This window comes from Onychostruthus taczanowskii, unplaced genomic scaffold, assembly GCF_017590055.1.
Source record: "Onychostruthus taczanowskii isolate IOZ18803 unplaced genomic scaffold, ASM1759005v1 scaffold26, whole genome shotgun sequence".
NCBI lineage: Eukaryota > Metazoa > Chordata > Aves > Passeriformes > Passeridae > Onychostruthus > Onychostruthus taczanowskii.
In genome coordinates this window covers 7,087,511-7,104,020 of record NW_024499906.1, presented here as the reverse complement: position 1 = coordinate 7,104,020, position 16,510 = coordinate 7,087,511, and the positions used below count along the sequence as shown (strand labels likewise).

At 37.5% G+C, this 16,510-nt stretch overlaps 1 protein-coding gene across 5 annotated transcripts in view; it reads right to left on the bottom strand.

Moving 5' to 3' along the window:
• Nucleotides 1-16,510, bottom strand: part of FNDC3A (fibronectin type III domain containing 3A) — a 111,130-nt gene that overhangs the window by 7,873 nt on the left and 86,747 nt on the right. For all 5 annotated transcript variants that reach the window (XM_041407269.1, XM_041407268.1, XM_041407272.1 and 2 more), the window contains 10 exons: nt 15,970-16,144; nt 15,278-15,364; nt 10,523-10,661; nt 8,818-8,886; nt 7,394-7,512; nt 5,243-5,348; nt 4,973-5,148; nt 3,794-3,907; nt 2,005-2,154; nt 1,637-1,920 (listed from right to left, as the gene is read on the bottom strand). In XM_041407269.1, the coding sequence (XP_041263203.1) occupies nt 1,637-1,920; nt 2,005-2,154; nt 3,794-3,907; nt 4,973-5,148; nt 5,243-5,348; nt 7,394-7,512; nt 8,818-8,886; nt 10,523-10,661; nt 15,278-15,364; nt 15,970-16,144 (1,419 nt within the window). The remainder of the gene's footprint in view (nt 1-1,636; nt 1,921-2,004; nt 2,155-3,793; nt 3,908-4,972; nt 5,149-5,242; nt 5,349-7,393; nt 7,513-8,817; nt 8,887-10,522; nt 10,662-15,277; nt 15,365-15,969; nt 16,145-16,510) is intronic.

The following is a 16,510-nucleotide window of genomic DNA, read 5'->3' as shown; positions in this document are numbered from 1 at the left end:
CCAAAATTTTGATAGCCACACTGCAGTGATGAGGGAAAGTAAAAAACCCACCCCAAAGAGGGGAAACCATATCTGTGGCTGTTTATCAGGTGAGTTCAAGGATGACTAACAGACATTTTTATGGACTTTTCTGAACAGATCCTATTTGTGTGAAAATAAAGCGATGGTACCCAGCCACCTCTTTTGCTGTTCCCACCCACAGTAACACATCTCTGGGCACCTGCAAACACAAGCTCTCCTGGGTCTGCCTGCAAAGTGAGAGGGGGAAACCAGAAGTCGCCAAAGGACACAAAGCTGAGGAAGTTGTAGAACTTGATACTTAGGGATAAGGTAGGATTTGTTATTCTCTTTGATACTCCAAAGAAGACAATGCACATTAGATTTGTAAGTGAGAATTAAAAGACTTAGCTAAGAAATTTATTTCTGAAAAGGAAAAAGCTGAAAACAGAGGCTCTTTATGTATTTCACAGGTAGCCACAGGGAGCAGTGTGTCTAATTTAATTTTGCAGACTTAACATTTGCTTGTCCAAAATAGTATCTAGGTAACTGGAAAAAAGTAATCACACTAATTAAATTCTGAAACAATCAACCACACAACTGTAAAATGTGGAAACACAAATGTATACGCAGGCTAAAGAATAAATATTTCTCCTTCACTGCAGTAATTTTTAACATTATGCTAATTTATTACAGCCCAGAACTAAGGTTAATACATGCAATTTTTCATTTCCACAAGGAGTTGACAGTGTATTCAATAAAAAAAAAACTTATGTGGGCAGAAGTATAGTCCTATCTCTGCACTGGAAATGACTCTTTTTTTCAGTCTACCGACACACAGAGAACAGCTCTTCAGATTGCCAGCATTGTTGTTGAATAATTATAAGGCACACAGAAACACTGTATTCTCACATAAAGCCATAAAACAGTAATTAAGGATTCAGAAAACTGCATAGCCACATGATATCCTAATGATATCCACATGAATCCTCATACTGAAATCAGAGTGGGTTAAAAGTCTGACTTCAGTGGGACTGCCATTCTCCTTTAACACTGAGGGCATGTTTTTGTAACAGGGATGTAGTAGCACCTTCAGCCAAAACTATTGATTTTTGCATTTATATGTTTCAGTAACCCTTGGAATGAACATAAGGGATGACTTCTGCAACTAAAATTCTTCAAAAGAGATGCACAGCTGGCTGATTTTTCAAACTGATACTGTTCATGCTGACTTCCACTTTTTCTGCAGATGAGGCATTGCAAGTTGCCATGAGCTGTCAATTAGATCAGACTGGGCATAGTCCTTCCTTGGATAAATTTTACCTTTTCAAACAGAGAAGCAACCAGTCCAAAATCAGTTATGAATCTGAATATGTGATGTGAATTCAGTTAAATTGACACATTAACCAGACAGATAGAACGATATTGCAATAAACTAACAAAACTTATTTTTCGGAAGAAAATAAAAATAGCACATCTATTTATGATGATCATCATTACAAAACTTCTTTTTGCTCCATGGCTGTGCACTAATGTGTTTCTGAGAGCAATAATGAAGACAATAAAAAAAACCAAGGAAAAAAAGTATCTGGTCTTGTGGAAGAAACAGCAGGCTGTCAAGCAGCTGTGCATCACATACCTGTAGGTAGTATCCGGCTGTAAGCCATCTATAAAATAGGTCAGATCCTTCCCAACAGTTATTGGCTGCTTATCTCCAAAGTCTATGCTGTAGCCGAGGATTTCAGATCCGTGGTCACAAGGCTCTTCCCAGCTTATAGCAAGGCATGTGGAAGGAGAATAGTGTGGACTTTCAACTTCATCTTCACTTAGTCCACGAAGACAGGTCACAACTGCAGGTACAGAGGCTGGAGTCATACACGCTACTACTTCACTGAAAGGGCCTGCACCTGCAACATTCACTGCCTGCAAATCCAAAGTAGACCATGTTTATATGCCAGAGTCAATTCCTGTTTCCAGATTCCATTAACAACAGTTTTACATCTTTACCTGAACCCTGCAATAGTATATAGTGGCAGGCAAAAGCCCTTTCACTTCACAGCTGAGCCCAGGACCACAATAGGAGATTTGCATGCATCCTTCCACACCGCCCCACTCCAGTCGATACTCCGTGACATCAGCTCCATTACTCACTGGTACCTTTAAAATGGATATCAATAATTAGAAGCTAAATATACTGACATAATTAAAAAAAAATCAACCAAACTAACCACATCTATGTTTTGGTTTTGTTCCAGAGGAGTCTTACCCTTCCATTTCTTTGCTGATTTTGAATTTAGTAAAATACAAATAACAGGCAGAATCTGATACAAACTTCAGGAAGTTCAACTAAGACAATTCCAAACACCAACTCCTGGACTATTACAAAAAAGTACAGGCTGAGGAGCAATCTTTACCAAAAAAACCCCTGTGTGTCTTGGAGAGAAAGCTGAGTAAGAATCAGCAGTGTATGTCTGATGAAGATCAACTACATATTGGCTGTATTAGCAAATGGGCAGCAAGAAGGGTAAAAAGAATAATGATTCCCCTCTACTCAGCACTTGTGAGCCTGCATCTCCAGTACCATGTCCTGTCTCGGGATCCCCAAAAGGAGATGCACATTGACATAATGGAGTAGGTCCAGCGAAGGGTCACGAAGCAGGAGTGCAACACACAACAAAAAAGTAAGGTTTACTAGATAGCAAGGTGATTCACCTAAGGGAAGATCTTACTGCTGCCTTAAATTACTTACTGGGAGGGTGCAAACATTATGACAAAAGCTTTTCGTGAAGATAGCACAGTGCCAAGACAAGAGTCATGACTTGCATTAAAGGGTATTTTGACTAGACATAAACAAAAAAAATCCAACAGAATGAGAGTTTACCCAGACAGTTTTACTAGGCTGAAACATCTTCATTCTTGGAGATAAATAAAATTTCACTGGGAAAGGCCCTAACAAATTTAACCTATTTGAATAGAAGGTTGAACCAAATGACATTCGGAGGATACCTGTGCCTTAATTACTGTGTGACTCTGTAAAACAAACATTTAACATCACTCAAATTAACTCTACCTGAATGTTTTATGTTATTATTTTAAAAAGGCTTTGCCTTGCAGATATTTAAGGAGGGCTCCTCTGACATTCCTCTAGTAGGAAGCATGGACACTACTTTTCAGGTAAAACAGTTTCATTTTTTTTTTTTCTGTACAGTTCTGTAACTTCACCCCATCTCTAAAAGCTTATACTCTTATAAACTCTTATTAAAGCGTAAAAGCTTATACTCTTTAAAGAGTATTCCCAGATAGAATCTTTCTTTTTACAAGCTTAATTTTTATCTACTGCATTTTTTAAAATCAGATATCTAAATACTATGGGTTTATAGGAAGTCTGTGAGGCTTTTGCTACATTATTACTGATGTAATTATATAAAATTAAATCAGATTATAAAACCAAGAAGCGCACAATAATCTATTGTATTATGTGGATACATTGTCTCTGAGGAACTATAACTATGTTAAAGAAAAATTCTAAGATGAGACTGCATCACTCAGAAATGCAGAGCAGCATCTGCGGCAAAACTTTTAAGCAAAAGAACACAGTAAGATCCAGTACCTGCAGCCTGCCAACTTACTGCTGCCTTATAATGGCATGACGAATGACTAAGGTTTTACCTACTGGATAATCAGGTAAGTTTGCTTACAAATAAAGTGATTAAAATACAGTATTAGACTTTTCAAGCTGAACTCAAAAATGCAGAAGACCATTATGTTAACACAGGCGATGGCACGGCATTCTTACCTCCCACGACACCTGAGCACAGGCAGCAGATCTGCACGACACTTGAGGGGGCTTGCATTGATCTGGGGGTCCAGGTGCTGTAGTTATTTCACATTTTTCTGAGTAAGGTCCAAACTGTTAAAAAGGGAGGTGATACAACTACATTGTAAAAATGAAATTACTACTTATAAAAAACCAGTTAACCACAGTAGGGACATGTAACTGCAACCTGAAATGTTGTATTACTTCTTTATAAAATAAATTTCTGTGGACTGTGGAAATTAGGATTTATTTCAGTATCTGACTATTCTCCAGAACAGCTATAAATTTTTCTTCATTCCAGCAAATGCAACGTGAATAAATTTGACACTTCAAACTCTTGGGAAAACCGGGGAAGTATTACCCAGAGCCTTATTCTGAAGTTACATGATGGCTGCACTGGAACATAAACCAATTGCTACTGCCTATTTACACCTATGTAAAAGAAATAAAGGATTCAAAAACTGCTGAACAATGAACCATTCTTTGCAGGGTGAAGGGAAGATAAAAGTTAGGATAGTGTTTTAAAGCCTTAAGCTGCAGACCTCTCCACAAACAGTGTCAACACACCATGACAGTTTTCAATGAAGTGTACATTATTGAACAAATCAGGACTTTGGGTACTCAACTAAAAAGCTTATTCTACAGCAACAATTGATTTAAACACATTTAATATTCCAACGAGGGAAAATAGTCTTGTATTTGATAGAACATGTACTCAGAAGTTAAACTAAATATAAAAATGGAGAGTCAGGAAACATTAATTGTTATGTTCTGAACACCAACAGCTGTAAAAATAAAGGTCAATCAATTTACAAAGCTGTATATAGAAAATAATCTGCTACTCCACATCAAAATAGTGAAGTTGTAACAGTACTTTAATAAAGTACTGTTAGCATTTCCTAATGATTTCCTAATATTACTGTTCAGACAAAAGACATAATTAGCTATTTTCTCTTCCCTTCATCTAAAAATCCCTTTCATTATAAACTGATGTTTAACCATCTGTTCCCACACAACAATAAGCTATGTGACCCAAATGACTCTACATTTGGAAATCCTAATTTAAAAATTACTGTTAAATGCTTTGTTTGAAATAAAAAAATCCTTAATAGTGATTGCAGTCTCTGTAATGAATTTCATTTCAGACTGCCTCCTTACCCCAGCCTTGTTAGCTGCTCTCAGTCTGAAGCTGTACATCCTCCCTGGAAGAAGGCTGCCCACTGTGCATTCAACATCAGAACCCTGGTAAACCTCTCTGTGTTCATCGCTTTCTGCCTGAAACATTTCCAGACCATAACAGGTAATGGGTGAACCACCATCTACCTGAGGTGGTCCTAGAAGTAAGAAAGAAAGAAAAGCTTATTTAATTTTAACACATTGGAACACATTTGGATCCCTTACAATCTCTAACACTTGTAAAAAAATTACCCCAGCGCAGCTGAATTTCTCTTGCTCTTGGTCTACCCTGTAGCCTTGGAGGCTGGCATGGACCAGGAACCACTGCTGGTGTCTGCACCAGTAAGGAATCAGTTACCTAAAAATGAAAGATAGATTAATGAAGTTATCCCGGCCAAATCAAGAACTATCAGCTATGCCATAAGTAAAGGCAAATACCTGAGTCAGAAACAAGATCATCCCTTTTTTAATTACATCTTCAAATATGTGAGGATACTGAAGTGATCTGGTATATATTTCTTGTAATATAAACCATGCCAAAATAATCACACAATATGCAAAATTTGCTTTTGTATTTTGGTACATATGCAAGGAGTAGAATTAAAAACAGTGGTTAATTATCAGTACAAACCTAGTACAGATGCTTGAAATATGACTTATTCCATGTAAACTCACTCTCTTTTGCATCAGACTGCAGTTTAATGAGTTCTGAACCCTAAGGGTTGTATACTTTCCATGGAAGAACCTCTCAGAAAGCTTGAGTGGGCAGAAGTGTCAATCAGAAGAGATTAAAAAAAAAAGAAATTTCAACTTTTTCATTGCTTAGCAATACCTAATGAGCAACAAATTTCCACCTGTGTTTGAAGTTTGGGCAAAAATTACCTAAGAACATAACACATGCAGCACAGATGGCACTGACTTCTGGATGCAGACAGAAGTGAGCAGAGACAATGAGGGGTTATTAGCTTCAGCTTGATACAGAACAAATAGGAAGTTGGAAAGACTTCAGGTTTACAGAAGAAATGAATCTCAGAGTCTCATTTCACAGCTGGTTTATATGTATGTTTAAGAAAGTGTGGACTGGTTTTCAGCTCCTTTGAATATATTGTTGCACTGAACAACTGCTGCTACTTAAAAGGCAGAAAGTTTCACATATGTTAATGGGAAGCTGCAGAAGCATTAATTGCATCTTTCTTCACAGTTCTTCTGTTGATTTCTGACACCTTCAGAGAGTGTAAGGACTTCCTGGAAGTTATTTTCTCTGTGGTACTCAAGGTTAATTCTAAATTCATGGGGTTGGGCTGTAGGGAAGTAGGTTGGCAGAGTGAAGGTCTCCAAAGACTTGTGGTCTGGTGACTGGGAAAGCACTGCAGCCAAGCCAGCATTGAAGGAGTCCAGATTTATTCTTAAGGCAAGGTGGATGTAGTAAAGGGTTATCTTTGCAGGAGACTTCTATGTGGAGGAAGAGCACATATGTTTCATGTCATAAGGCAGGGCAAGGTAGAGACTGCAAACACCAAGAATGGAAGGCTTTAAGGTTTTTGTGAGAGGAGATTGACACTAAAGCCCTGCTGAAAGTCTGCAGAGAGCCAGGGCTGGCTTTGTTACACTTGTTGCTGAGAAGGGAGAGCAAATACAGCAAGACATTTTGGCACTGGCAGCTGATCTACACAACAGAACTGACAATACACATGTGTGTGTAGTGTGCATATGTGTAAAGAAGCACAGTATGGCACAGCAAATTGTTTGGGAATACTGGAAAGTAGAGCAATGTAAACATTTAAATTGTGCTTGAGAAAGCACAGGAATCATAACCTTGTAAAGCTTGAGCGAAGACTTCTTCCCCTGCCTGCTAGGGTAACTTGGATACTCAGACAAGGTACTCCACTGACTACAGGAAATACATTAAATTCATAGAATCACAGAATCTTCTGAGTTGGAAGGGATCTACAAGGATCACCAAAGTCCAGCTCCTCGCCCCAAGACAGCCCCAAGAATCATACTATGTGAGACACCATTGTCCAAATGCTTTGTGAACTCTGTTATGCTTGGTGCTGTGACCAATTCCACAGGGAGCCTTTTCAAGTACCCTTCTTAAACTGCTGTATTTGGTTAGGCCTTAATAAATGACATTGTATAAATGTATCACATAGGAAAAGTATCTGTTTCTGTAAATAAGACTATCATGTCAAACAAAATACATCAGGAAATAATATTCAGATATTTTTCTTTAACAAATGAGCAGAAACTTGAACCACTGTGCAGCAATACTGGAACTTCTCTGAGGTTCTAATTATGGCTATTTTGTTAGGCACTTCTGCACAACATTTGCTTAAACATCTAGTGGACCAGATTTTCTTACAGAGAGAAATTTAATTTAATAAAAATATTAGCTGATATTACCGTGCTTTGTCCTCCTTCCCCAACGCAATATACACGTAACCGATAGGAAGAGCCCGGATTTAGTCGGTCACACACGTGTTCCCTAGCGGCTCCGCTGTATATTGTATCCCACTTGTTTCCTGAAAGGTTAGGAATAAGTGTGCAATGAACCAAAGTGTAATTTGCCACACTTCAGTACCAGCCACAGCAGCTATCCTAATTTCACTAAAGTGTGTGCCTGATGTTTATTAAAAAAAAATAGAAACTGAGACTGCTTTGAATTTCCTGGAAGATCCTATAATTTCAGAGTTTCTTAGGTGTAGATCTGCTGAAGTGAAATAGCTTCCTTATTTGGGATTTACCTTCACTACAAAAGAACTTACTTGGTCAACAAGCACATTCAACATCATAACCAAATAAACAGGAAAGATACAAAAGTAAAATTTTTAATGGAAAACAAGTTTCAAATTACATCATCATTTTGCAGGCTGTAACTAGTTTACAATTGGTGAAGCTTGTTCCTGTGTTCCTGAATGGCCCAGAACCATGTGAAATTCTGATTCCATTATTTACTACTCTTAAATCAGAAACTCTTGAGCATTCTGTCTTTCTTTTTAAGATATTAAGCAGGGAACCTGGGGACTTTTAATTAAATCTCCAACAACTCAATACACCAGAATTTAAAGGGTTGGGAATGAAACGTAATGCACAGCTCACTAAATCTGTGTGAAAGCCTTGGGTGAAAGCCATTCTAAAAGTGGCTTAATGTGGACACGTGACAGAGAGAGGAAAGCAATAGACCAACAGCCTGAGAGGGCTCCCATCATATATAGGGGCAGTGCTCTGTCTTAATCTGACACAGCACTGAAAAAGTTTAAACTTTCATTTTTGGTATAACTGTGTTTTTGAACTCAACAAAGCTACTTAACTAGATTTTTAAATAATTTAGCAAGATAGGTTTATGTCCAATTTAGAAATACTGTCAGTTTCCTTTCTGTATGAAAGAACAGAAAGCAAATAGCAGAAAGTTACCCCAGCTGCATCATTGTTCTCATTTAATAGTGATAAATGGAGTACGAGCTTTTCTTTCATCTGCCATGCAGACAACAAAAGCTACATGTCCCTGTCTTCTTGCCCTAAAATGTCTGAAATGTGTAATTACATTTCCAAAACTGAACAGACCTAATTACTAAGTTAAACAAAAAGCATCTCTTGCGTCACAGAATTTTGTGGCATCTCTCTTTTCTAAATCAGAGAAAAAGAACTTCTTCTTGTACACTTGCTTGTGTACAAGCATCAATGTGCCTATTTTCTTTTTGATGTCAGTCCCTGGGAATAACTTTCCCAGTCATAATACACATTTTTTTCTTCCCACATGCACACAAAGACAGGAAAAAAAAAACAAACCACACAACTGAATGCCAATGTATGATCCTAATACTTACCACTTAAGCCTTCAGACATTTCCACAACATATGTATGTATTGCTGCTCCCCCATTGTCTTTTGGTGGATCTATAAAAAACAGCAATATTCCAGCTGAGGTAAGTTAAATGGCTTTATAGCTTTTGGGGAGGTTTTCCCATTGGCAAAATCAACAGACAGCTGGAGATGGGTGCTTATTTAGACAGAGAGCATCCTAGTCCAGGGCAGCAGCAAATCACTCCAAGTCCTGCTGTGTGAAAGCCAGCTCTCAGCCCTTCTGTACACTCTGCACAGGAGAAGGGACAAGGGAATCGCCCCTGGGAGATGCCACAGCAAACGTTTCAGTCTCAAGTGCCCGACTATGGATTCAGGGACACAGACTCTAATGGTCATGCAATATGGACTGCAGACAGGAAAAATTATCATATGGATTTGTATATAAAAATATTTTGAAATTATTTAAGGACAGAATTTCAAAAGCCTAAATATTTCGGGATGGAATAGAATAGGCAAGAGCTCTACACTGAAGACTTATCTCTTAAATTCTAATATATCACTTGAAATTGAGTGCACTATCCTCCCTGGTACAGTATTCATGTACAAGATACAAATCTACAGACCTTTCTTGGACATATACTCCTAATACTGTTTCTCAAAGATGACTTAGAAAATGGCAAAATTAAAGTAATGTGAAACAACATTTTAAACAAATATAAAGACAGCATTATACTTCAACACAGAAGGGTACTCCTGCCTAATCATCACATTATGCTTGTGCTGGATGAAATGATGTTGGCTCTTAGGCAAGGGTTATGTATCATAAAATGCCAGCTAAATAAAATGAGACTTAGATGGCAGATAGCACTTTTTTGGTTGGAAGGAAATTACTCCAAATGGAAAGTAAAATTGTCACAATAATTACCACACAGAAAGAGCATCACTGTTCTAAATAAAGACTATTAAAAGTTTTATATATAAATTGATATTTTAGGTAGCTTTTGATATACAAATAAGGTATTTTCAATAACTTCATACATTATGCATTGTACATAAAAGATCAAGTATCAGGTCCTGATGTAGCAAAGCACTCTGGGAAGATGTAAGGCTGGACCTGCTGAGTGCTATTTGTACTCAACAAGTAAATTTCTTATTACTGATGCTAAAGAATTAAACACATTATTAAATGGAGATAGGTAAGAAGTGACAATAAATGTCATATTTTACTGTTTGGTTTTCTGCTACAGTACTGCATTGCACAGTACTGTTCAACCTTCTCCTATTTTACAGCATAAGGCTAAAAATTCCTGAGCTTAAGGAAAAGTTTCTCAATATCCTTAGAGAATAAAGATTTACCTCGCAAAACCAAATAGTTTGAAGATACAGGTTGAACTTTAATCTTCTCCTTCAATAACAATTCAGAATGTCATGCACCTACTCTTTGTGTCAGAGAAACAGAACTTCTTAGTATATCAATTAACCACTCTAAGTCCTCTGCAATAACAGTCCCTATCACAATTAGCACATTATTCTTCCCATATAATTAGCTGTACTGCCACACTAAGTATTTTGAGTCAGTATTTTTCAATAGAAATGGATCATAACGGCTCAGTTGACTGAAGTGTTACTAAAGTAAAACCTGATCTTCTGTATAAAAAATATTTTATATATATAATATATATTAAAATACAGAAGAAATACCCTAATTAGATCTGGAAAACATTCTTACCCCAGATTATTTTAAAACTCTGTGCATGAATTTTTCCTTTCACTGTGGGTTTTGAAGGTACTCCAGGTTTGTCTGGACAAGTAATGTACTCCACTGTCTCGCTTGGACTGCTCTTCCCTTCTGAGTTATATGCAATGACCTGCAAATATATATTAAATACTATAAACACATTGGATAGTGCTATGCTATTCACTGTTTATGATAAGGACAAATTGATTTATATTTTATATATAGACAGACATATAATAAATTAACACAAAAACTAAAGTTATTATATACATTCATTTTACATTTTCCTTAGTCCCATAGTTAGACAATCACTATACTGAAAATATAAATGCATGCAAATTGCCAGAAAAAAACAAATCCTTAAAAAAATTCCTCCCACGCTAGTAGAGCACCTTCTTTTACATAAATAGTGAGACAGAAAAAGTATTTATACGGCTAACTTGTATTAACAACAGCAAAGGGATTTTATAAACTCTTCAGTCCCAAGGATTATTATGGCAAAGGCTGTCATGAAAGTCATGTGAAGGGCAAGGAATTATATTTGTCAAGGGTAAATTGTGTTTAACCAGCCTGAGTGCTTCCTTGATGCAACAACTTGCTTAACAAATGGGGGAAAGCTGGGGATATCATCTAGCCGAATTTTAGTTCGATCTCCACAACAACTACACAGACAAGCTGGTTAAGATAGAACAGATGGACCACAAGATGGCTGTAGAAAACCTGACAGAATGCCAGGCTCAAAGGGTGTTGGCTAATGGTTTGAAGAAAAATTAGCAGCTGCTCATGAGTGGATTTCCTCAGCAGCCAATCCAATGTCAGATTCTATTCATTATCTTTTGGATGACAGGAGTGAGTGATTCTCCCAGATTTGCATATAGCACCAAACTAGAAGACAAACATATGCTGGAGAGAAGAGCCATCATACAGACTTTGACAGGCTGAAATATTGCATGAACAAGAACTGTATGAGCTTTGGACAAAGATACAGTCTTGCACCTGGGATGGAATAATCCCAGCACCAGTGCAGTCTGGGGTCTGACTCTACACAGTTTTTCTTTTTTCAGCTCTGTTGAGAAGGACATTGGCATTTGAATAGGAGCAAGCCAAATTAATCAGCAAAGCATCTTGGCAGTAGTAAAACCAAATTGTTTCATGGGCTGCATCAGCAAGAATTTACCCAGCAGAACAAAGGATTTAATTATGTCACACTACTCAGCACTTTTAAAACCATGCTTAGAATACTGTGTCCAGTTTTGGTCCTCCCAGTTGAAGAGACACTGGGAAATTGGAAAGAGTTCAGAAGAGGGCCAGCATGATGATCAGAGGATTAAAGAACCTGACATTGGAAAAAAGCTTTTTTTTATTTTGCCTGAGTAAAAAGAAGTTTCATTGGGAAGGATCTAATCACAGCCTTCCAACACCTAAGACACAGTTACAGAAGAAATTAAGACATTGCCTTCCAAAGGATCTGTAATGACAGGACAAGAGCCAGCAGACACAAAGTGTGTTAGGGGAAATTCTAGCTGGATATAAGAAAAGAAATTAATTACCATCAGAACAGACAGCCCAAAGAAGTGGTTGAATCATCCTTGCTGGAGTACTGAAATCTCAGCTCAACAGGGCTGGGACAGGGTTGAACTGCCTAAGATAAGGCCTGGCTTTCTACACAAATTTGACCCAGATGATCACCAAGAGTCCCTTCCAACCTAGACTTTTCTGTGATTCTAGGAAAACAAATTCTTGCTATTTTTTACTTTGTAGTTTAGTAAAAAGCTAAACCACCTAGGAAAAAGAAAACAAGGAAAAAAGAAAGAGTTTTTTTTCAGCTTTTATATCTGTTTTAAAAATGAGCAGAATCTAAATGACAGCAGTGATATTACTAGACTGAGAAGAGGAAATGCAAGCTAACATGTCTCTCAGACATTAAGTCTCCCAATACAGTTTAGAGGATTAATAATCATCTGGTTGTCTTTGTGCCCTTACAAATCAAGTTAACAGGCAGTTAGCATTTACGTATTATAATAAGGTTTCCAATGGTTATAAAGCTTCTTTCAAAAGCCTGAAGGAATATTACTACTAATTAAGTCTTTCCTCTGTATAATAAAAATTAAAGACATGATCAACATAACATTTGTTTCTCCTTTATGCTCCATGAATGCGTGAACAGACTTCTGTTTATTGTTTTGCTATTAAAAACAGGGTATAAACATTGGAGTTATTTTAATGAGAAACTTAGGATGTTTAAGTAACTATATATTTACTAGTAATGAGTGTAAATCATGTGTAGTATTACTTTCAAAGGAAGACTATATTTGTGTCCTGCAAAAGCTAGTTTTAAGAGAATTAGCTACTCTTTAGTTCATGTGTAGCCATAGTAGTGCTAGAAACATACTGTATGTTTCAAATTACTTAAAGACTAAGTTATGCAAAAATCCCAACAAAATCATATTCAGAAGTGCAAAATATCATCTGAAAAGGAGTACTTACATGCTTCAGTGTTAACTCAAACAAATCAATCAATGCTTAAACTATTGACATTCATATTGCAAAGAGAAGCTCTTCTTCAACAGTTCCCAATTCTTCCTTAGATATTTTACTTAGTATTCTTCCTTAGTATTTTAGATATATGCATGACAACAACTATCAATATTTTTCACTTGCAGAGAGATGAGATTATTCTGACTGTGCCTCAAGTTGCACCAGGGGAAGTGTAAATTGAATATTAGAAAAAATTCCTTCACAGAAAGAGCAGTCAAGCATTGGCAAGGCTGTCCAGGGAAATGGTTGAGTCACTGCCCCTGGAGGTATTTCAAAAGTGTGCAGATATGTTGCTTAGGGACATGGTTTAGTGCTGGGTTAAGGGTTGGACTTGATCTTATAGGTCTTTTCCAACATAAATGATTCTGTGATTCCTACTGTTGAACATATCTTTAGCTTTGTTCCAAAACCCAAGCAACTATTCAAGAGTAACTCCGAATATAGAATAGCCCATGTTTTGTGACTCTCCTTTGGACCAACTCCCACTCTGCCTGTCTTTTGTGAATTGTGTGGATCAGAACTGGACACAGTTCTCCAGGTGTGATCTGACACAAGCTGAATACAGGGAAGATTTCTTATCTCTGCTAGCAATTCCACTGCTAAGTCAGCCCAAGATCCAGTTTGCCTGAAGGTCCCTTTCAGCAAGGTTGCTCCTAGCCTATAGTGGGCTCCTTGGTTATTCCAGCCCAGGTGCAGAACTTTGCACTTGTCTTTGTTAAACTTCATTCTGTTTTTGCTACCTCGCTCTTCTAGCCTATCTTACAGGTGTTTCTGTAAGATAGCTTTGCCTTCTGATGTGTTCATCTGACCACTCCATGTGGTGTCACCAGCAGACTTGGTGAGGGTGCTTTCAATCCCATCATCAAGATCAGTTGTGAAAATGAACAGCATGGGGTCTCCTATCCCTAGGAGTTCCTAATTCAGACAGGCTGCCAGCCTGACTAGAAACCATTGATCACCACCCTCTGAGTGTGGCCTGTTTTCTACTCATCTCACATACTACCTATCCAGTTTGTGTCTTGCCAGTTTGGCCAAGGAGAAGGCTGTGGGAAATTGTTGAATGCTTGCTGAAGTTCAGGTAAAGAATATCCACTGATCACCTTGGACCAACTGGAAGTGTTACCTTGATGTAGGACATGATCAGCCTAGTCAGCCATCATTTACTTTTAGTGTAGGCTATTCCCAACTGTCTCCTTTGTTTGGCTTGTAGTATCTCCTAGGAAGACTTTTTCATTTCTTTTCTAGGGACTGAAGTAAGATTAATGGGCTTGCAGTTCCCTGGGTCCTCATTTGGGCCCCTCTTGTAGATGGGGGGTATTACGTTCACCCTCTTCTGTCAGGGATATTCCCTGACTTGCATCACTTTTCAAGTGACTGAGCCCCTCCAAAAGACCAAACCCTAGCCTTCTCACAGCTACCTTATCCTGTGATCTGGGGTCCAGTTATGCTGGTAAGGCAGAGGCAAAGAAGGTATGGAGAACTTCTGCTTTATTGGCATTATTAGTAACTTGCCTCTTTGCCCTGTTTAGGAATGGCCTCTGTATGTATTCCCTGTGCTTCTACTTCTCACGTATCTGATGAAGCATTTCATGTCATTCTTGTTATCTTTGGCCAATTTTAGTTCTAGTTGATCCTAAGCCTTTTCTACTTCAACTCTGCCTGTCCAGGCAAGTTCTTGTAGTCCTTGGTGGCTATTTGATCATCTTCCCAGGGCCAGTATGCTTCTTTCTATCTTTTAGCCACACCCAAAAGCTCATAGGCCAGACTTCTTCCTGAACTAAAAGTTCAGCTCTTAAGCTTATTACAACAGGCTCAGCACCACAGTCATATGGATGACTTCCTAACAATTTTTTTTAATCAAGGCTGCTCCTTACCCTAACACCTTCATTGTGTTTACTGTCAAAAGAACCCATAGCTACACTCAGTAATATCACCCATGTATATGAAACAAACCAGCCAAATAAAAAACCCCAGCTGTTAAGAACATGTACTTTTGACTTGGAATTTCAAGATACTTGTAGCTCTGCTACACCCTTGCAGAGGTTCTTATCACTTCTGCAGAAAAAAATAATGCAGGTTCAGCCAGTTTTAAGAGATTGAAATTGTAAGAAACTGACATCAAATTCTGTTTCCCTTAAAAATGGCCCTCCCCACTTCTGAGTCAATCTCAAACTAGTCTGGTGCCCAAACATATGAAAAAGATCTTACCCTAAATTTATATTTTGTACTACGCCTCAAATTCTTCACCGTGTAGGTAAGATCATCACCATCATATTTTGGCTTGAAACCATATCCCTGCAGAATTAAACAGGATTATTTGAAACATTATCTTTGCAGGCCAGAGGATCTAACATACTTCATACAAATAAATTACTGTTTCAAACTGTAGTTATTATGCTTCTCTGACAAAATAATAAGTGCACCTTCATTGTGTGAACACAATCTTTTTAAAAGAGGTGTAAATTCATTAACCATTTTCCAATCAGGAGAGGAGAAAAGATCAGTAAGAAAGATATATACAGCACTACTGAAAATTTTATCTAACACTTTCAAAGAGTAGAACAGTACTGATTTTTAAACAAATGCTGTTAGTCTGAAATGACATCTAGAGGGACCATATTTCATGATGCAATTGCTTTGATCCAGCTCTTACAAGACTTAACTTGCACACACAAATTCACAAAGTTATAACCAATTTATAAGTCTTTGCAGAAATGGGGCTTAATAACACTAAACACAATTAAAAGAAGAAAGCGAGGTGGCCTGGTCACAGCAATGACAAGTCATTAGCTTAATTTCAGAAAATACAATTCCTTGTAGAATATTCTAGCAAAAATAATCATTGCTACACTAATACAACAATGTATCAAACATAGTGAGAATAAGTATTCTAAACTTACTGAGTTCTCATCCTCCATCTCTAATATATATGAGATTCCTTCATCTGATGGTGTTCCTGAGGGTTTTGTCCACTGAAGGGATAACCAAGTAACTCCAGCATTAATCAGCAAAGGACTTGCTGGTGTGGTTGGGGCAGTGCCTGAGGTATGATACAGGACTTCTTCACTAAAATCACTGTTTAAAACAGACAGTATGTAAACTAACTAGACACAATAATTAATAGCTAAAACCAAAATTCTTACTAAACACAGCTATGACAGTTTCTTGGAGATATGCACAATGGAAATTGCAAGCTCTTACAAGCAAACAAGTTAACTTGCCCACGAGTCTGTCAGTAACAAAATATCTGAACAAGGTTAACATGTTCATAATTGAAAGATTCCTTTGTATGATACAATTACAATGTTTTGCTAACCAGAACGTTTTGCTTTTTCACATTAACTCAGTATTCTAAAACACTAAAGCTCTATATGCAATAATATACTAATACCACACTGTCCTTCCTTGTCAAAGTGAAACCATGAAGACATAAAAACATTT